The sequence below is a fragment of the Panthera leo genome, chromosome D1, assembly GCF_018350215.1.
Source record: "Panthera leo isolate Ple1 chromosome D1, P.leo_Ple1_pat1.1, whole genome shotgun sequence".
Lineage (NCBI taxonomy): Eukaryota > Metazoa > Chordata > Mammalia > Carnivora > Felidae > Panthera > Panthera leo.
The window spans coordinates 63,017,315-63,040,271 of record NC_056688.1 but is presented as its reverse complement, the minus strand read 5'-3'; the positions used below and the strand labels follow the sequence as shown (position 1 = coordinate 63,040,271).

Genomic DNA, 22,957 nt, shown 5'->3' with positions numbered 1-22,957 from the left:
GAGTTGAATTCTCAGACACACTATAGTGTGTTGCTAGGTGGTGTGTGTGTGTGTGTGTGTGTGTGTGAGAGAGAGAGAGAGAGAGAGAGAGAGAGAGAGAGAGAGAGAGAGAAACCCCTCCCCTCCAGCTCTATGTTGGAATTGGGTCTGGGAACTCTAGAAGAGACTTATAAGTTTATTGGCACAAGTTAGGTTTTTCTTTCCAAAGTCTGTCACGATGGCCGTATGATTAGGTCAGGGGACTTTCTCAAACTTATTCACATGTTAGTTTGGAGCCAAAATTTCACCCTTGCTGGTCTATATTCTGGCATTAAAATAAATAAAAAATAATTTTACCAACTTTCTTCTCTCTCTGTCCACAAACTCATATCATTTCTCTTATGGGGACAGTTCTACTTTAGAGAACTTTGCTGACCTGTATATGCCAATGAACTGCAGCACCTCACTGGGATTTTCTTAGTTCGTTAGGGAAGTTCAAGTAATGTTGAATGTTGAAAAAGAAACTTTTAGTTTTTAATGCAGATTGACTCAAGAGTTGTTAAAGAATTAGTTGTTAAAGTGTTGTTAAAGAGTTGTTAAAGACTGGCACCACCCACGCGCCCCAGTAGGTTGAGCATCTGACCCTTGATTTTGGCTCAGGTCATGATCTCATGGTTCATGGGTTTGAGCCCTGTGTCCACCTGTGTTGAGAGCACAGAACCTGCTAGGGATTCTCTCTCTCTCTCTGCCCCTCCCCCACTCACACACTCACTCTGTCTCTCCTCTCTCTCTCTCAAAATAAATAAATAAACTTAAGCAAACAAACAAAAAAGAGTTGTCAAAGAGTTTGTAAAGTGACAAAATAATTCCTGTCAAATACTTGACTTAGATAACTAACAGAGTCCTTTAGAGTGACACTTTCTAGAGTGACTCTTTCTAGAAAATTTAAAATCTGCTGTATTTTCCATTAGACAGGAAAACTGCTGCCAATTTTATATATTTTTCAAATGTTTATTTTTGAGAGAGAGAGAAAGAGAGAGAGAGAGAGACAGAGCATGAGCAGGGGAGGGGCAGAGAGAGAGGGAAACAGAATCTGAAGCAGCCTCCAGACTCTGAGCTGTCAGCACAGAGCCCAACGTGGGGCTCAAACCCACAAAGCGCGAGATCATGACCTGAGCTGAAGTTGGATGCTTAACCAACTGAGCCACCCAGGCACCCCTGCTGCCAACTTTTTTTTTTTTAATGTTTATTCATTTTTGAGAGAGAGACAGAGCACAAGCAAGGGAGGGAATAGAGAGAGGGAGACACAGAATCTGAAGCAGGCGCCAGACTCTGAGCTGTCAGCACAGAGCCAGACATGGGGCTTGAATTCACAGACCACAAGATCATGACCTGAGCTGAAGTCAGACACTTAACCGACTGAGCCACCCAAGTGTCCCAACTTGACCTACATTCTTATAACTGATAGGGATCCTATAGAGTGACTATAGAGGATTTAAAATGTGCCGTGTTTACTATTGGACAGGAAAATTGCTGCCAACTTTTAAATGGAATATTCTTTTATTAAAAGACAGGAGATTTATAATTTCACTTGGAGATCATTCCTTTTTATTGTCATCTTAATTTATGTTTTTAAAAGTTAGTAGTAAGGTTGAATAGAGAGAAAAGGGTAAGGGTTAAGAACAGAGACTCTGGAGCCTGAATGCTTAGGTTCTAACCTCACTCTGCAACTTCCTTCCCATTTGACCTTGGCCAAGTGTCTCAACTTTCTTGCCTCACCTGCAGAATGTGTAAATGACAGTTGTACGTGTTTCATAGGGTTGTTGTGCAATTCTATGAGTTAATATTTGAGAAATGCTTAGAACAGCGCCTGGCACATAGTATACACTTTACAAAACAGGTGAGTTAATTTGAATCAATATTGCTAGCAACTGGGAGACATGGAATTTTAACCCAGGGCTGTTGTGCTCCAAAGCCTGTGCTCTTTCTGTAATACCAGTTGTAAAATTCTGCCATCAAAAGTTGGCTCACTTCCTGGACACATTCTCACCCAAACCACGCACCCTCTGGAAGCCCACTCTCAGCTCCTGGGTCCGTAGGGCATACACCATGGGGTTAAAGGCTGGGGGCATAACATTATGCAGCACGTTGAAGAGAACAGGGATGAAGGGGACCTTTCTTCCTGCCAGGTGGGTGACAGACAGCACAATAACGGCTGTGTAGAAGAAGACAATGAGGATGAGATGGGAGCTGCAGGTACTCAGGGCCTTGGATGTTGCTTCAGCGGAGTTCAGCCTCAGCACTGAGCGAACAATCAAAGCATAGGAAGCAAAGACCAGACCCATGTCACCCCCAAGTGTAACCCATGCCAAGACCAACTGGTATACTCTGTTAATAGTGACGTCATCACAGGCCAGACTAGTGACCCCCAAATTAGAGCACAGACAGTGGTCAATTTCATTTCTGGAGCAGTAGTGTCGCTGGGCAGCCAGTACAGGCAATGGGATGGTCAACAGGCCATTCCTGAGCACCATGGACAGGGTGGCTTTGATCACCGAAGCCTCATTGACTATGGAGGAGTACTGAAGGGGGTAGCAAATGGCTACATATCTATCCACAGCCATGCAGAGGAAGATGCCTGACTCCATGCACATGAAAGTATGGATAGCATAGATCTGAGCAAAGCACTCGTGGAAGCTGATGGCCTTGGCATCAAACCAGAGAATGGCCAGGATCTTGGGCATGATAGTGGTAGCCAGGCCAATGTCCACGATAGCCAAGATGCCAAGGAGCTGATACATGGGCTGGTGCAGGGAAGGCTCATGTTGGATGGTGATCAAGATGAGGATGTTGGCAATGAGAGCTAAGATGTAGAGCAGAGCCAGGGGCAGGGAGAGCCAGTGCTGCCACTCATGAATGCCTGGGAGCCCCACCAGGATGAACTCAGACACTTGAAGCCTTGAGCTATTGGTTATACTCAGGGTGGTATCCATATCATGGGATGTCTTCTTCTCAGCATCTGCCTATGGATTAAGAGAAAATAAGAATAGGCAGTAGTAAGCTCAGCTGAGGCTCAAAGTTTGTGTAGAGGTAGAAGATTCAGATAAGTCCTTTTTAACATAATGTATCCTCAACCCACTTGGACCCTTGGAAAAAGTTCAGATAAGAACAACAGAAGAGGAATGCCTGAGTGGCTCAGTCAGTTAAGCATCAGACTTCAGCTCAGGTCATGATCGCGCAGTTTTTGAGTTCAAGCCACGTGTTGGTCTCTGTGCTGACAGCTTGCAGCCTAGAGCCTGCTTTAGATTGTGTGTCTCCCTCTCTCTTCTCTGTCTGCTCTTCCCTTGCTCACACTCTGTCTCTCTCCTTCAAAAATAAATATATATATATTTATAGTGACACCCAAATTGTATAGATAGACATATAGATAGATAGATATAGATAGATAGAACAGCAGAAGAGCCAAAATAGATTCTAAGAAAATGATTTTAGCAGAATAAAAGTGAAGATTTACCGGCTTTGTTTTCTGGAAATTCTGGATAGATTTTTTCATGCGTCAGGGAATACAGACACAAACCAGAAGACTAGTACATTATAAAGATCCCAAAGTTAGAGGGCAGAGCTGTTTTCTCCATTGTTGGGGATCTTCAGGAGGAGACCAGGCAGCCACAGGGAGAATGCTGACCATGTTTTTATTTTAAACAGTGCCTGTAGTTGACAAATAAGTTTTGACAAAAATCGTGTCATTTGATCTTCCCCAGACAGGGGTTGTTATTTACATATAGGGATATAGAGGTTGAATGATTTCACTAGGTAAGAGTCCTATATATTGAAAACACTAATAAGTGAGAAAGTTTCAGCAAAATTTTAATCTCTGGCATGAAGTCATAGCTAAAAGGTCAGTACTATGTAGGAATATCACTTGTTTCCTCCTCTGATTATGAAAGTGATGTTAAAGGCATATATAAAGCTATATTTTAAAATCATCAATTTTATTAATAGATGATCTAAGGAGACAAAATTACCACCATACTTCCCACCACTTCCAGATTTTTGTATGGTATAGGTTTAAAGCAGCAGGCATTTATGACACTGTTTAGACTGATTTGGGTAAGTTCACAGCTCATTTTTGATACTCAGTCCACCTCATTCTCTCATTCTCAATTTTGTTCACTCTTGAATTGTGTGGACTATCTCTCAGAGTTTGTATCAAAATGTGTACAGGCATTATGGTTTCAGGAGCCTTTAATACCTGACAATACCTGAGAATTCTTTTTCTTTTTTTACCTTTATTTATGAATAATACCTTGCCTTGTTAAATATTTAGGTATCAATATTTCCCTTCCAAATCTGTATCTGTGCTGTGTTTGATGGCATTAAGTATAAGATCAAGGTTCCAGCCCTAACCACCTGTGTGAAGAATGAATGGCTATGCCATTTATAATTATAATAAACATATAGTACCATGAAATTGATAAAGACAAATAAGAAAAAATAAAACCATAGCACTTTTAGAAAACAAAAAAAAAAGTTGAGAAAAATAATCATAAATCAAAATCCCAACAAACAAAGGTAATGGTTTTTAACATTTTAGAATATTTAATTTTCAGCATTTTTCTTCATTGAAAGAAAATCTTTTAAAAAAGTTTTTAATTTATTTTAGAGAGAAAAAGAGAGCATGAGTAGGGGAAAGGAGCAGAGGGAGAGAGAGAATATTAAGCAGACTCCATGCTGAGCATGGAGCCCAATGTGGGGCTGGATCCCACGATCCCAGGAGTCAGACACTCAACAGACTGAGCCACCCAGGTTCCCCTCAACTCTTGATTTCAGCTAGGTCATGATCCTAGGGTCATGGAATCCAGCCCTGCTGCAGGCTCTGTGCTGAGTGTAGAGCCTGCATAAGATTCTCCCTCTTTTAATAAGAATTTATGGGTGGTCTCCATAGGAATCTGTGAATTTTTTAAATTTATGTGGAAAAACTTTTACATTATTCTGAGGAGATCTGTTTGGCTTCTATCAAATTCTCAAAACATTCAATTATTCAATCAAAACACAGTTACAGAAAACCATTCTTTACTCAAAATTTTGGCCAAGATTCACTTCCCTATGACTTTTAATTTTTAATGCTTGACCTTCTGGGTTGTTTTTTTTTTTTACATTTATTTATTTTTCAGAGACAGAGAGAGACAGAGCACAAGTGGGGGAGGGGCAGAGATGGAAGGAGACACAGAATCCGAAGCAGGCTCCAGGCTCCACAGACTCCAGGCTCCGAGCTGTCAGCACAGAGCCCGATGCGGGATTCAAACTCACAAACTGTGAGATCATGACCTCAGCCAATGTCTGACGCTTAACCGACTGAGCCACCCAGGCACCCCCCTTCTAGTTTTGTGATGCAACTTATTTACATGGAATTAATTTTGCTGTTAATGAGAGGTATGTAAATAAAGTGATTTTGCATAATTAAACAATGGCTTCTACATCCCTTGACAAGTGGTTATTATGCCTCTTTTGTTGCATAGAAAGTTTTGTATGTATAAATTGTATCTGGGCACTCACATTTTTTAATTTTTTTCTGATTAATATTGTGCCAATATCAAACTGAGTTAAAATTTTAGTTTTATAATAAATTTAATACAGAAGAGAAATATATTCCCTTATTATTTATTCTTTTAAAATTTAAAGGCCTTTTTATGTGCTTATTTTCCAGATTAAACTTAGAATTCCTGCATTGGTTTCTAAAATAACAATTTTGGTTGGGATCATGTTAAATTTGTGGCTTAATTTTGAAAAGCCAAAAGTTGACATACTATCAAGTTCTTACATTCAGCAAATGTGGATTCTCTCTGCCTTTGTTTATCTTTCAAATCTTTAAATCTTTAAAACATGGTTATTAAAATATTTTATTTCTGCACTGTTCTTATGATTATTAGTATTTTGAGATATTCTGAACAAATATTTATCTTTCTTAGTGTTATTATATTGATTTTTGTTATTTCCTTTTGCATTCATTCAGTTTGCTAAACTTGTACTAGTTTTACACATTTTGTGAGTTTTTTTTTCTTCTATTACCTCAACAAATTAATGGCTGCTGGTAAACTAAACATTTTGGGTTTATTATTTTATAAATTGCAATTTTATTTGTTTTGTCATTTCTGTCTTGTGTATCATCATTTGCTAAACTATTATACATTTTTAAATTTTACCACTGATTCTCTTTTTCTGATTTTCTAAGTAGAACAAAAAGTTGCTTGCAGGGGTGTCTGGCTGGCTTTGGTGGTAAAGCATGCAACTCTTGGTATCGGGTTTGTAAATTCAAGCCGCATATTGAGTGTAGAGATTACTTAAAAATAAAATCTTGAAGGGGTGCCTGGGTGGCTCAGTCAGTTAAACATCGACTTCTTGATTTCAGCTCAGGTGATGATCTCATGGTTGTGAGTTTGAGTCCCATACTGGGCTCTGTATTGACAGTGCTGAGCCTGCTTGGGATTCTCTCCCTCTCTCTCTGCCCTTCTCTGCTCACACTGTGTCTCTCTATCTCTCAAAATAAATAAATCAACTTTAAAAAATCTTAAAGAAAAAAGAAGCACAACAAATAACTTAAAAATTGCTTGCAAACAATGCTATTTTCTCTCTTTACAAATATAAATATATATTAATCTTTGTTTCATATCTCAGTGAAATGGTTGGAAATTCATGATCAATGTAAATTAAGTATGATTAATTAAGTAAATTAAGTATGATTAAGTAAATTAAGTATGATTAAATTAAGTAAATTAAGTATGATTGTTTAGTGTTTTGTTTTAGGAATCTTAGATATAGAATTTATTATTCTAGACTCCTTGGTTTATCATTGACTTACTAACAGTCTTGGAACTCAGCCTCATTTCTCTGCTGTTTCCTAATCACAGAACTTGGTTTCTACAAAAGTGAGAAGACTGAGAGAAGGGAGGTAGTAGAGGTGAAGAATCAAATATGGAAGGCCATAGAAGGCAAGGATAAGGTATATATTTATTAATCAAATTCAGAGAGGAGGATAGAACTGCAGGAAGTTGGAAAACATCCATCCCCTCACCTCTCAGGATGCAGGTCATTGACTGGTTTATGTACTACTTCAGGAAGGTCTTTGAAGAGGCTCTCAGGCTGCAATGCCTTCTATGGATGCTTCTGCTCTCTGAGCTTCAGCTGTCTGCGTTCAGCCTTTTGTTGTTCAGAACAAATTCCTGTCGTTGCTTGCCACTCCTGGAGTCTGTGGTTTTTGTATAAATTAGATCGGTGAGATGCCTGATCCTGGTGTGGTACTCTTTAGGCCCTCCCTACTTTATAGCAAGCATCCTCCAGGGTCTTTTTTTTTTTTTTTTTTTTTTTTTTATTTTTTTTTTATTTTGGCATTGCAATGGGAATACAACCCAAGTACTCTTAGTGGTTAGTCACATAATGTTGGGTCCATTCAACTCTAGTCCCAGGGCAGCCCACCAGATGGACGGCTTTTCACTCCAGGATCCTCACAGAGTAATTCAGTTTTGTCTGATGAATAGTGTCTCTCATTGTGGGAAGGTTTTGAAATCTCCCTATCTCAAAATATGTCTTCACTCCATATCTTTTCCAGAGATTGCCTCTATCTATTTCCTGCATCACAAATATTGGAAGTAACCTCTTTTATGTTGCTTTCTTATCCTTGCCTCTTAAAGATTTCTTGTCTCACTGCAATTTAACCTTTGTTTCAACATCAAATAGACATTGCTCTTTCTAATGATCTCAATTGCCAAAAATATTGGATATTTTTTAGAAGTAATCTTACCTGGGGGGTGCCTGACTGGCTCAGTTAGTTAAGCATCTGACTCTTGATTTTGGCTCAGGTCATGATCTCATGGTTTATGGGATTGAGCTCTGTGTTGGGCTCTGCACTGACAGTGTGGAGGCTGCTTGGGATTCTCTCCCCCCACCACCCCTCCCTTGCTCATGCTCTCTCTCTCTTTCTCCTTCAAAAATAAATAAACTTTAAAAATATATATTTAAAAAAAGATGTAATCTTACCTGAACACTTCCTGGTATTTGTCTGTGTTGATCAGTTCCTTTTCCTAAGACCACTTGCCTCTCTTGTCTTTCATGACATCAAAATTTTAGTGTTAATTAAATTGGATGAAAGAATGCTATTGAATTTGTATTCAGATCAAATGTTCCTTAATGAGAGATGCATCCTCTGATCATCTTACCTAAAATAGCAGTCCCTGACCCTATAATTCTCTATTTTATCGATCTGTATGCCCGATATTACATGTCATATTATGACGTCATTTGTTTTTCTTTTCTTTTTCACATTAAAATGTAAGCTCCCCCAAAGCATGCTTTTTATAATTTTTGTTCATTGCTCTATCCCCAGCACCTACACCAATTCCTGGCACATAGTAGGTATTTTATGAATATTTGTCAAATAAATGAATGAATATTGAGAAGAGTGAATAAAGAAGCAGTCTAGAGGAATTTCAAAGTGTGATGCTTTTGTTCATATGCAGTGACATTTTACTCTTTTCTGTATTCTATCTACATATACTATCATTAAATAAAACTAATTTTATCTTAATTTTCTTAAATTAGCTTTAGAAACACCCATTTACTTCTTTGTTACTTAAAGACTGTCAGATTCTAATAGTCAAAAATTACTAGAAGCACAGTAAAATTGCAATGGAATGGAATCAATATATATTTTTTAGATTTTTATTTTAATTCCAGTTAGTTAACATACAGTGTTATATTAATTTCAGGTGTACAATATAGTCATTCAACACTTCCATACATTGCCTTGTGTTCATCAAGATAAGTACACTCCTTAATCCCCATTACCTATTTAACCCATCCCCAGCACACCCCTCCCTGCCCCCCGCTCTGGTAGTTATCAGTTTATTCTCAGTAATTAAGAGTCTGTTTCTTGATTTCTCTCTCTCTATCTCTCCCGCCCTCCTTCCCTTTCTTATTTTTCCCCTTTATTGTTTCTTTTGTTTCTTAAATTCCACATGAGTGAAATTCTATGGTATTTATCTTTCTCAGCTGACTTACTTTGCTTAGCATTATACTCTTTAGCTCTATCCATGTCATTGCAAATGGCAAGATTTCATTTTTTATGGCTGAATAATATTCCATATTATATATATACACCACATCTTCTATATCAGTTCATCATCAGTTCATCAGTATATCATTTGGGTTCTTTCCATAATTTGGCTATTGTTGATAGTGCTGCTATAAGCATAGTATGTAACCCTTTGAATTAGTGTTCTTATATTCTTTGGATAAATAGCTAGTAGTGAAATTGATAGATTGTATGGTAGTTCTATTTTTAACTTTTTGAGGAACCTCCGTACTATTTTCCAAAGTGGCTGCACCAGTTTTCACTTCTACCAACAGTTGAAGAGGGTTCCCCTGTCTCTGCATCCTCACCAACACCTGTTGTTTCTTGTGTTTTGATTTTAGCCATTCTAGCCAAAGTGAGGTGATATTTCATTGTAGTTTTGATTTGTATTTCCCTGATGATGACTGATGTTGAGCATCTTTTCATGTGTCTGTTGGCCATCTGTATGTCTTTGGAGAAATGTCTGTTCGTGCCATCTGCCCTTTTTAAAATTGGATTTTTTTGGGGGGGGTGTTGAGTTTTGTAAGTTTTTTTTAAAATATATCTCGGGTACTAATCCTTTATTGAATATTTCATTTGAAAATATCTTCTTCCATTCTGTTGGTTGCCTTTTAGTTTTGTCGGTAGTTTCCTTTGCTGTGCAGAAAGCATCTTTGAGTAGTCTCAAAAGTTTATTTTTGCTTTTGTTTCTTCTCCTTGTCTCAGGAGAGCTATCTAGAAAGAAGTTGCTATGACCTATGTCAAAGAAGTTAGTGCCTGTGTTCTTTTATAGGACTTTTATGGTTTCAGGTCTCAAATTTAGGTTTTTAAACCATTTGAATTTATTTTTGTGTGTGGTGTAAAAAGGTGGTCCAGATTCATTCTTTGGCATGTTGCTGTCCAGTTTTGGAATAAAATCAATATTTTGATCAATGTGTGAAATTCTTTTTTTTTTTTTTTTTTTTTTTTTTTTTGCTACAACCAAAGATACCTAATATTTCTGCAATTTTGTTTAATAGAATATTATTGTGTTTGGGTTTTGTAATATGTTGCAAAGTGAGGTTTAGCTTGCTAAAATTAAGATATACTGAGTCATAAATTATTATTGTCAAGCTGTAGCCAAAGAAAGTCACAGATTTATCAGAACATTAGGGAAATTTGCTTCTTTGCTTCTTGATTGTAAATGAGCAAGAGAAGTAACAGTTCTGGTAGAACAGCAATTATTTATGTTCTTAACTTTGCTAACAATGAATTTATATACTGATAAAAAATTTGATGTCACAACCAAGAAGGACTTGGGAATAACAATGTGTTGTTCAGGACCTTGTGGGAAATGCTATGGCGAGAAATGGCGTAGATTTTCAAAGGAACAACATTGATAAGCATTTCACAGCATTAAATCTCTATACTGAAATCACAAGGTATTTCAGAAAATTTACAAATATGTAAAATAACCTTCACTAATAGAATATCAGTTGCTCTGGGAAAGATTGTTGTCTGATAATTTTCACCAATGAACTTGCCCAAAGGAAGGTAAGTCTGCTCAGTGGGTTTCTTCACAGCATCAGAGAAACTAAATAATAATGACAGTATAATGGGATGGAACTATTCTTATTTTCCATCATAGACAATGAATTGGCAATGTGGCCTGAATGGATCTTTGATGGCAGAATAATAAGAGGAATCTCAGTGTGGCATCCAAAATTATGAAACACTATGAACGTGGAAAAAGAGAATGCAAAGGGGGCATATTAAGACTCATTAGCAAAACCCTTTTGTGAACTTAGAATTGGCCTAGCATCCAACAAGGAGGTGAGTTTTTAAATTTTTTATTTTTTTTATTTTAGATAGCTAAAGAGAGAGAGAGAGAGAGAGAGAGAGCGCAAGTGGGGGAGAAGGGCAGAGAGAGAGAGAGAATCTTTATTTAATTAATTAATTTATTTATTAATTTAACATCCAAGTTAGCATATAGTGCAACAATGATTTCAGGAGTAGATTCAGATTCCTTCATTCCCCTTACCCATTTAGCCTATCCCCCTGCCACAACCCCTCCAGTAACCCTGTTTGTTTTCCATATTTAGGAATCTCTTGTGTTTTGCCCCCCTCCCTGTTTTTATTGTATTTTTGCTTCCCTTCCCTTGTGTTTATCTGTTCTGTGTCTTAAAGTCCTCATATGAGTGAAGTCATATGATATTTGTCTTTCTCTGACTAATTTTGCTTAATGTAACAACCTCTAGTTCCATCCATGTAGTTGCAAATGGCAAAATTTCATTCTTTTTGTTTGCTGAGTAGTACTCCATTATATATATATATATATATATATATATATATATATATATATATATATATATATACACCACATCTTCTTTATTCATTCATCCATTGATGGACATTTGGGCTTTTTCCATACTTTGGCTATTGTTGACAGTGCTGCTATAAACGTTGGGGTGCATGTGCCGCTTCGAAACAGCACACCTGTATCCCTTGGATAAATATCTAGTAGTGCAATTGCTGGGTTGTAGGGTAGTTCTATTTTTAGTTTTTTGAGGAGCCTCCATACTGTTTCCCAGAGTGACTGTACCAGTTTTCATTCCCACCAGCAGTGCAAAAGAGATCCTCTTTCTTTGCATCCTCACCAACACCTGTTATTGCCTGAGTTGTTAATGTTAGCCATTCAATTGACAGGTGTGAGGTGGTATCTCATTGTGGTTTTGATTTGTATTTCCCTGATGAGGAGTGATGTTGAACATTTTTTCATGTGTCTGTCAGTCATCTGATGTCTTTGGAAAGTGTCTATTCATGTCTCTTGGCCATTTCTTCACTGGATTAGTTGTTTTTGGGTGTTGAGTTTGATAAGTTCTTTATAGATTTTGGATACTAACCCTATATCTGTTATGTCATTTGTAAATATCTTCTCCCATTCTGTCGGTTGCCTTTTAGTTTTGCTGATTGTTTCCTTTGCTGTGCAGAAGATTTTTATTTTGATGAGGTCGCAATTGTCCATTTTTGCTTTTGTTTCCTTTGCCTCTGGAGACGTGTTGAGTAAGAAGTTGCTGTGGCCGAGGCTACAACTGTTGCTGTGAACAGTTATAGTAATTAGAACTGTAGTAACTTTAAATATTTTGTTTGCTTTTCATATGCAAACTTTTATTTTTGCATGTGAACCCTTCTCTTTTTTATGTACAAGTTATTGGAAGTTAACTTTACAGTTTAGTGTTTAGGTAACAGAATATTTGATTGGACTCTGACTGAATTTGAAGAATATGGTATTATATCCAGCAGTGTATACAATGACTCTCGGGAATGTGCATCTTGTTACTTTGGGGAAAAGGTGAGAACTTCTTTATATGTGGAATAGTTGTATCTTTTAAAATAGAAGTATTAAATTGTTTTCTTGTTGTATGGGAGTTCAAAGGTGTGTAAAATGGTGCACGTGGAAGATGAGTAGTCAAAGGTATGAACTATGCTGTTAATCAGTTTATTGTGATGAAGTTACAAACCATTCTTTTTGGCCAGCTCTGTGAAAATGGATCAGTGTTCTTTAAATAATATGCCTTTGTCCACTGTAATGATGCCAAACTTTGGCAGTAGAGGGCACTGGAGAGACATCGTAAGAAGAAAGGTTTTTTTTTTGTTTGTCTTTAGGTGAGGTGAAATTCAAATAAGATTCAGTATTTAAACAATTTTAAAGTATATAATTCAGTGGCTTCCAGTACATTCACAATACTATTGTATTGCAATTACTACTTCTAATTACAGAAATTTTCACCATTCTCAAAAGAAACCCTTTTGTAAACAGTTGTTTCCCATTTTCCTGTTCCTTTAGTCCATGGTAATCACTTATCTGCTTTCTGTCTATAGATTCACCTATTTTAAATATTTATTACAAACGGAATCATATAATACGTGTCTTTTTCTGTCTGACTTTTTTTCATCTAGCCTAATGTTTTCAAGGTTCACCCATGTTGTAGCATCTACCAGTACTTCTTTTCTTTTTCTGGCTGGATAATTTTCCATTCTATGGGTACACCACATTTTCTTTTCTTTTTTTTTTTTTTTTACTGCATTCATCACTTCATGTACCTTTATGTTATTTTTATTTTTTGGCAATTATGACTAATGTTGCTATAAACGTTCAGGTACAAATTTTTGTACCTGTTTTCAGTTCTGTTGGGTATTTACCTAAGAGGAAAATTGCTGGGTAATGTGGTACAATCACTCAAAGAGCTGCCAGAGTGTTTTCTAAAATGGCTGCACCAGGTTGTATCCCCACCAGCAGTATTTTTCTCCATAACTTCACCGACACTTACCATCTGTATTTTTAATTATAACATCCTAGTGGGTGTGAAGTGATATCTCATTGTGGTTTTGATTTGTACAATAATGAAGACACAGCTAATGTTGTTTTGAAAAGACAGATCCAAATTAAATTATAAACCAGATGTGAAAATAAATGTGCAAGAAAAGACAATAGGCAATTGAAAATAAAATAGTGTGATGGTATTAAAATCATATAAGGCAAAGCAAATGAGTAAATATAACACACATGGCAAAGAGGAAGAATTTATAAAGATAAAACAGAAAGCACATCCCTTTTTATACTCATGGCACATAGAGTGGAGAGAATAATTAACTGCTCTTATCTTTCTGTTGTGTCAGAGTTTTTGCTGAAACTCCAGGTTGGATGTTAGATGTTTACATATTTTCAAAAGGACTGAGAGACACATCCCCACAGAGCTGTTGAGAGTGGTCTACGCTTTGGGCTCCTACATATAGACTCATGCTGTGTGTTTTGAATGAATGAATAAATTAAAATATACGTGAATGAAAGTTTAGAGCTAGATTTTAGGATGGCCAATATTGCTATTTACCAGCTGATGAACTTGTATAATCATTCAACCTGAGCGCCTATTTCTTTGTGAAAAAGTACTAATGCAGTACTAAAGCAGTAATGCTTCCTAACTAAGAAGGCTGCTATGAAGACTGCATGAAATTAGTTGATCCACTGTGGGAAAGTGTTCTGCAAACTGTACAAAACTCTTGAAGGTTAGATGTTGTTATTATCCTGCTCCTTTGGACTAGAAACAGTGGATGTTGGGTTAAGTTCAAGCCCTATTCTATAACTGTCTCTCCCATACCTTTTCTTATTGGAGGATTGCCTCAATCTAAATCAATGGTCATTGTCCGTCAAGGGTGAAGTAACAGCTGCTTTTGGAGAAAGTTTATAGTCCCTGTTCTTGGGTGAGTTTCCAAGCATTACTCTTAGGATGGTCCCACATTATGGGTTAACTTCCTGCAGGTCTGCTCTGCTGCCCAGCAGTCACTTCCCTGGTGGGATGAGCTCATGGTGTTGCTTCAGTCCTGGGCTGTCTTCTGAGAGCTTGTTCTCCAAAGTGGACTCATGAAAACTTTCTGAAGTCATTCTTCGTACCATGCTCTGGTATATTTGATACATAGTTCGGCAGACCATGTTATACTACTGATCAATCACATCATGAATCAAGTATTAAGTGTACATTGTGTGCAAAGTTCTGTACTAGGCTTGGAGAAGGTAAAAAATGAACATGGATCAACATTCTTGTACTCAAAAGTATGCATATCTGTTAGATGTGCAATCGGTAAAATTTCATTTAGATTTAATTAATTGGTTATTTGGAGCTACTTTTCTAAGGTATTTTCTAGGATAGTTTTCTTTCTTTCTTTCCTAGATGAAGGTTTTACCACATAATTAGATCAGTTTTTACATGTGCATATCACATCTCAAAGCCTGTTTTCTTTATTATCTCTTTTGCTTCGCATGGTATGCTGTGACTTAGTTCAGCAAAATGCTCTGATTGTCACTACTTTTAACTTGAAGAATTGAAGCAGAGGGAGATTTCATAAGTTGCTCAGAGTCATATAGAAATTCTGGAACAGAGCAAGAGTAAGAGGGAGAAGACTGCAAAAGTTGTGCGATCACACTTGCAAGGAGTAGAATCCCAGCTCCCCCACTTGAAAATTGTGCTGATGGGGCATGCTCTGTAACCTCCAGGGCCCTAGATCCCTTAGCTATACGTTAGGAATAATACCGTATGCACCTCACAGGGTTATTGTGAGTATTAAATCAGATTGTGTGTGTGTTTTCTGGCTTATGAGAAGTACTTAGCACTTGTTAACCATTAATTAATTAATTATTATTATTGAAATTCTCTGCTACAAAAACAAAACTTTTCTGTCTTTTTATTTATTTTATTATTTTTTTATTAAAAAAATTTTTTTAAACGTTTATTTATTTTTGAGACAGAGAGAGACAGAGCATGAACGGGGGAGGGCAGAGAGAGAGGGAGACACAGAATCGGAAGCAGGCTCCAGGCTCCGAGCCATCAGCCCGGAGCCCGTCGCGGGGCTCGAACTCACAGACCGTGAGATCGTGACCTGAGCTGAAGTCAGACACTTAACCGACTAAGCCACCCAGGCGCCCCTTCTCTGTCTTTTTAGAATAAACATTTATTTTCTTTTTCTTATTATGAAAATGACATGAAAAACAAATATGTACAAGTTAGAGTAAATTCACATAAACAGTTTTAAAGTCTTCATTTTTTACTACTATTAACAATAACTTTTTTATGAATACATTTTTGCTTACATTTAGACTATTTTTTAATTTATTTTAGATAAAGAGACAGAGTGAGAGAGCATGAGATGGGGAGGGGGCAGAGGGAGAGAGAGAAAGAATCTCAAGCAGGCTCCATGCGCAGTGCAGAGCCTGATGCAAGGCTCGATTCAATGACCCTGGGATCATGACCTGAGGCGAAATCAACAGTTGGATGCTCAACTGACTGAGCAACCCAGGTGCCCCAATTTAGACTATTTCTTTTAGATATTTTTCTAAAAATAGAATTACTAGATGAAAGAATATTAACATTTACAAACACTCCAGTAAATTTTGTCAAATTGCTTTTTGGTACATTTGGGCCAATTTACAGTCCTACCAGCTGTGTATGAGTATCAATCTCAGAATTGCATCAGTGGTCAGCAACATTTCACTTTTCTATTCTTACTTATTTTATAGTAAAAGGAAATTTCATTGTGATTTTCATATGTATATTTTGATCTGTGAGACTGACAGTTTTCATGATTTTATTGGCTACTTTTTTCCTAGTGAGAGATAAAGGCACATCACAACCCAGGTCTATCGACAGCTAAAAGCTCTATCCTTTCTTCACACCTTAGTGGACTTCTAAAGCTGGAGTTACTTAGTGGACATATCTTCACTCAGTCCAAGCAGTCTCTGGAAGCCCAGTCTGAGCTCTTGCATCCTGAGTGCATAGACCATGGGATTGAGTGCAGGGGGGATGACATTGTGCAGTACATTAAGGAGCACAGGGATTAGGGGCGTATTTTTCTCTGCAAGGTATGTGACAGACAGCACAGTGATACCTGTATAGAAGAAGAGGATGAGAATGAGGTGGGAGCTACAGGTCCCCAGAGCTTTGATACTGCTTCTGGTGAGTTCAACCTCAGCACAGAGTGAAGGATTAACACATAGGAAGAAAAAACAAGAGCCATATCACTCCCAATCAGGATCCATGCTGAGATCAGTTGGTAAAATTTGTTCACAGTGATGTCATTACAGGCTAGACTGGTGACCCCCAAATCAGAGCACAGGCAGTGGTTAATTTCATTCTTGGAGCAATAGTGTCTCTGGGCAGACAGTATTGGAACTGGGATAGTAAACAGTCCATTCCTGAGCACCATGAATCCTGTGGCTTTGACCACAAAAGTGTCAGTGACTATAGACAGGTATCGAAGGGGGTGACAGATGGCTATATATCTGCCCAATGCCATGCAGAGGAAGATACCAGATTCCATGAAGAAGAAACAGTGGATGGCATAGATCTGAGCAAAACGCTCAGGGAGGCTGATGGCCTTGGCATCAAACCAGAAGGTAGCCAGCATCTTGGGCATGATGGTGGTGGCCAGGCCCATGTCCACAACAGCCAGTATGCCCAGAAAATGGTACATAGGCACATGCAGCATGGCCTCATGTTGGATGGTGATCATGATGAGGAGATTAGCACCAAGAGCTAAGAAGTAGAGCAGAGCCAGGGGCAGGGAGAGCCAGTGCTGCCACCCATGAATGCCTGGGAGCCCCATCAAGATGAAGTGGGAAATCTGGAGGCTGGAACTGTTGGTAACACTGGTGGGAGTATCCATAGCACAGGTGCCCCATTTGCAGTGTCTGTCCATAAAACTGAAATGGCAGGAAGATTGCATTTGAGAATTTATCTCAGGGTCCTGATAGTAGAGACTCCCCCCAAATGACTCAGTTTCTTTTATGTGTGCATAACCCTCCACCTTTTTTGGCTCCTGGAAATATTCCACAGAGGAGTACTAAAACAAGTCAAAATTTATTCTAAAGGTAAAGTTTGAATTAGCCATTTATTATTACCACTCGTGTTTCTAATAAGTATGTTCAAATACATATGTATCAAGAATAATCTTATTGCTAACAGATAACAAATACTAATATTTGATTTATTTCCATTATTTCCATTTTATAATTATATTTGTATTTCCAGTTTACATCATTATATGGAAATAATGTTGTATCCTGCCTTTGTGTTTCAGTAGTGTGTTCTAGGACATAAAATAGGAACTCAGTAAAAAATTATGACATGGATGAATAAATAAACCAAAACTTTCCAGATCATTAAAAGCAATGTGGAATCTTATATTTCTATATTTGGCTGTTCCATAATTTACTCACCACTATTTTACTTTTCAGATTGTTTCCTTTGAGTAGGATTTTTTAAATGATACAAAAGTGATACATACAAAGAACATCTTAAAATACTCTTTTTAGTAATATTTTGATTTTAACTGTCATACATGTAGATTGTTCAAATTCAAATAAAATTAAAAAAATATAAACAATGGTTACTAAGACTTCTGTGCTTAGGACTCCCAAATTTCTTCCTTTTCACCAGAGGCAGCCAGTAACCCAGTTTCTTAGGAATCCTTCCAGAGATAGTTTTTGCATGAACAAGAATATATGTATATGTTTTCTCATAAAAGACAAAAGCAAATGTTAGCATACTAGTCATATCCTTTATCCTTTGTTTCCTTTCCTTTTCTTTCTTAACTTAATTATCTTGGGGACTGTTCCCTATCACAAACTAGATATGCCACATTGCTAAGTGAATGATATTCTACCACATGGATATCTGATAATTTAATAAGAACTTCTGACATTCAATTTGTTTCTAGTATTTTGCTACTGTAAAAAACATGTACTCAATGTACTTGTTCATATATCTCTATGCATAAGTTTATAGGATAATTTCTAAGAATGAATTGCAGAGTGAAAATGAAAAAGAAAGATTTTGATTGATATTGCCAAATTGTCTTTCTTTTTTTTTGTTTTAACTTTATTTTTTCTTTTTTAAAATTTACATCCAAATTAGTATATAGCGAAGCAATGATTTCAGGAGTAGATTTCTTAATTCCCCTTACCCATTTAGCCCATACCCCCTCTCCCACAACCCCTCCAGCAACCCTGTTTGTTCTCCATATTTATGAGTCTCTTCTGTTTTGTCCCCCTCCCTGTTTTTGTATTATTTTTGTTTCCCTTCCCTTATGTTCATCTGTTTTGTCTCTTAAAGTCCTCATATGAGTGAAGCCATATGATTTTTGTCTTTCTCTGACTGACTAATTTCACTTAGCATAATACCCTCCAGTTCCATGCACGTAGCTGCCAATGGCAAGATTTCATTCTTTTTGATTGCCGAGTAATACTCCGTTGTATATATATATACCACAACTTCTTTATCAATTCATCCATCGATGGACATTTGGGCTCTTTCCATACTTTGGCTATTGTTGATAGTGCTGCTATAAACATGGGGGTGCATGTGTCCCTTTGAAACAGCACACCTATATCCTGTGGATAAATGCCTAGTAGTGCATCTGATGGGTCGTAGGGTAGTTCTATTTTTAGTTTTTTGAGGAACCTCCATACTGTTTTCCAGAGTGGCTGCACCAGCCTGCATTCCCACCAACAGTGCAAAAGATATCCTCTTTCTCTGCATCCTCGCCAACATCTGTTGTTGCCTGAGTTGTTAGTGTTAGCCATTCTGACAGGCGTAAGGTGGTATCTCATTGTGGTTTTATTTGTATTTCCCTGATAATGAGTGATGTGGAGCATTTTTTCATGTGTCGGTTGGCTATCTGGATGTCTTCTTTGGAGAAGTGTCTATTCATGTCTTTTGCCCATTTCTTCACTGGATTATTTATTTTTTGGGTGTTGAGTTTGGTAAGTTCTTCATAGATTTTGGATACTAACCCTTTATCTGATATATCATTTGCAAATATCTTCTCCCATTCTGTCAGTTGCCTGACAGGCTGTGCAGAAGCTTTTTATTTTGATGAGGTCCCAGTAGTTCATTTTTGCTTTGGTTTCCCTTGCCTCCGGAGACATGTTAAGTAAGAAATTGCTGCAGCCAAGTTCAAAGAGGTTTTTGCCTGCTTTCTCCTCAAGGATTTTGATGGCTTCCTGTCTTACATTGAGGTCTTTCATCCATTTTGAGTTTATTTTTGTGTATGATATAAGAAAGTGGTCCAGGTTCATTCTTCTGCATGTCGCTGTCCAGTTTTCCCAGCACCACTTGCCGAAGACACTGTTTTTATTCCATTGGATATTCTTTCCTGCTTTGTCAAAGATTAGTTGGCCATACGTTTGTGGGTCCATTTCTGGGTTCTCTATTCTGTTCCATTAATCTGAGTGTCTGTTCTTGTGCCAGTACCATACTGTCTTGATGATTACAGCTTTGTAATATAGCTTGAAGTCTGGGATTGTATGCCTCAAGTTTGTATGCCTTCAAGTTTGCTTTGGCTATTCAGGGACTTTTCTGGTTCCATACAAATTTTAGGATTATTTGTTCTAGCTCTGTGAAGAATGCTGGTGTTACTTTGATAGTGATTGCATTGAATATGAAAATTGCTTTGGGTAGTATTGACATTTTCCAATATTTATTCTTCCTATCCAGGATCATGGAATCTTCTTCCATTTTTTTGTGTCTTCTTCATTGTCTTTCATAAGCTTTCTATAGTTTTCCGTGTATAGATTTTTCACCTCTTTGGTTACATTTATTCCTAGGTATTTTATGGTTTTTTGTGCAACTGTAAATGGGATTGATTCCTTGATTCTCTTTCTGTCACTTCATTTTTGGTGAATAGGAATGCAACCGATTTCTGTGCATTGATTTTATATCCTGCAACTTTGCTGAATTCATGAATCAATTCTAGCAGTTTTTTGGTGGAATCTTTTGGGTTTTCCATACAGAGTACCATGTCATCTGCGAAGAGTGAAAGTTTGACCTCCTTGTGGCCGATTTGGATGCCTTTTATTTCTTTGTGTTGTCTGATTGCAGAGGCTAAGACTTCCAATACTATGTTGAATAACAGTGGCAAGAGTGGACGTCCCTGTCTTGTTCCTGGTCTTAGGGGAAAGCTGTCAGTTTTTCCCCACTGAGGATGATGTTAGCATTGGGTCACTTTATATGGCTTTATGATCTCAAGGTATGATCCTTTTATCCCTACTTTCTTGAGGGTTTTTATCAAGAAAGGATGCTATATTTTGTCAAATGCTTTCTCTGCATCTATTGAGAGGATCATATGGTTCTTGTCCTTTCTTTTACTGATGTGATGAATCACATTAATTGTTTTGTGGATATTGAACCAGCCCTGCATCCCAGGTATAAATCCCACTTGGACGTGGTGAATAATTTTTTTAAGGTATTGTTGGATCTGGTTGGCTAATATCTTGTTGAGGATTTTTGCAACCATGTTCATCAGGGAAATTGATCTATATTTCTCCTTTTTAGTGGGGTCTCTGGTTTTGGAATCAAGGTAATGCTGGCTTCCTAGGAAGAGTTTGGAAGTTTTCCTTCCATTTCTATTTTTTGGAACAGTGTCGAGAGAATAGGTGTTAACTCTTCCTTAAATGTTTGGTAGAATTCCCCTGGAAAGCCTTTTTGCCCTGGACTCTTCTTTTTTGGCAGAATTTTGATTATTATTTTGATTTCCTTACTGGTTATGGGCCTGTTCAAATTTTCTATTTCTTCCTGTTTCAGTTTTGGTAGTGTATATGTTTCTAGGAATTTGTCCATTTCTTCCAGATTACCCATGTTATTGGCATATAATTGCTCATAATATTCTCTTATTATTGTTTTTATTTCTGTAGTGTTGGTTGTGATCTCTCCTCTTTCATTCTTGATTTTATTCATTTGGGTCCTTTCCTTTTTCTTCTTGATCAAAGTGGCTAGTGATTTATCAATTTTGTTAATTCTTTCAAAGAACCAGCTTCTGGTTTCATTGATCTTTTCTGTTTCTTTGGTTTCGATAGCATTGATTTCTGCTCTAATCTTTATTGATTCCTGTCTTCTGCTGGCTTGGGGTTTTATTTTCTGATCTTTTTCCAGCTCCTTAAGGTGTAAGGTTAGGTTGTGTATCTGAGACCTTTCTTCCTTCTTTAGGAAGGCCTGGATTGCTATATACTGTCCTCTTATGCCTGCTTTTGCTGCGTCCCAGAGGTTTTGGTTGTGGTGTTATCATTTTCATTGGCTGCCATATACTTTTTAATTTCCTCTTTAACTTCTTGGTAAGCCCATTTGTTCTTTAGTAGGATGTTCTTCAGTCTCCAAGTATTTGTTACCTTTCCAAATTTTTTCTTGTGGTTGATTTCGAGTTTCATAGCGTTGTGGTCTGAAAATATGCACTGTATGATCTCGATCTTTTTGTACTTACTTAGGGATGATTTGTGTCTCAGTATATGGTCTATTCTGGAGAACTTTCCATGTGCACTTGAGAAGAATGTGTATTCTGCTGCTTTAGGATGAAATGTTCTGAATATATCTGTTAAGTCGATCTGGTCCAATGTGTCATTGAAAGCCATTGTTTCCTTGTTGATTTTTTGATGAGATGATCTGTCTATTGCTGTGAGTGGGGTGTTGAAGTCTCCTACTATTATGGTATTACTATCGATGAGTTTCTTTATGTTTGTGATTAATTGATTAATATATATGGGTGCTGCCACATTTGGCGCATAAATGTTTACAATTGTTAGGTCTTCTTGGTGGATAGACCCCTTGATTATGATATAATGCCCTTCTGCATCTCTTGATACAGTCTTTATTTTAAAGTCTAGATTGTCTGATATAAGTATGGCTACTCAGGCTTTCTTTTGTTGACCATTAGCATGATAGATGGTTCTCTATCCCCTTTCAATCTGAAGGTGTCTTTAGGTCTCAAGTGGGTCTCTTGTAAACAGCATATAGATGGATCTTGTTTTCTTATCCATTCTGTTACCCTATGTCTTTTGATTGGAGCATTGAGTCCATTGATGTTTAGAGTGACTACTGAAAGATAGGAATTTATTGCCATTATGATGCTTGTAGAGTTGGAGTTTCTGGTGGTGTTCTCTGGTCCTTTCTAATCTTTGTTGCTTTTGAGATATATGTATTCATCTTTTGTCCCCTCAGAGAGTCCCCCTTAAAATTTCTTTCAGGGCTGGTTTACTGGTCACAAACTCACTTACTTTTTGTTTGTCTGCGACACTTTTTATCTCTCCTTCTATTCTGAATGACAGCCTTGCTGGATAAAGAATTCTTGGCTGCATATTTTTCTGATTCAGCACACTGAATATATCCTGCCACTCCTTTCTGGCCTGCCAGGTTTCTGTGGATAGGTATGCTGCAAACCTGATCTTTTTTCCCTTGTAGGTTAGGGACTTTTTTTTCCTTTGCTGCTTTCATGATTCTCTCCTTGCCTGAGTATTTTGTGAATTTGACTAGGATATGCTTTGTTGATGGTCGGTTTTTGTTGAATCTAATG

General features: G+C 37.3%; 2 protein-coding genes and 1 pseudogene across 2 annotated transcripts in view; 1 reads left to right on the top strand and 2 right to left on the bottom strand.

Annotated features, from left to right (window-relative positions):
* The window catches only part of LOC122200037 (olfactory receptor 56A4-like), a 206,725-nt gene that overhangs the window by 79,106 nt on the left and 104,662 nt on the right, over positions 1-22,957 (top strand). The window lies entirely within an intron of this gene.
* On the bottom strand, positions 2,007-2,972 carry LOC122200044 (olfactory receptor 688-like). The gene has a single exon (XM_042905453.1). It carries the CDS (start codon positions 2,970-2,972, stop codon positions 2,007-2,009), a length of 966 nt encoding a protein of 321 aa, XP_042761387.1.
* LOC122200038 lies at positions 16,317-17,350 on the bottom strand (annotated as a pseudogene).

What these genes read in the sequence shown, in the direction of transcription:
- LOC122200044 (XM_042905453.1), bottom strand. Translation starts at nt 2,972, where the DNA reads ATGGATACCACCCTGAGTATAACCAATAGCTCAAGGCTTCAAGTGTCT.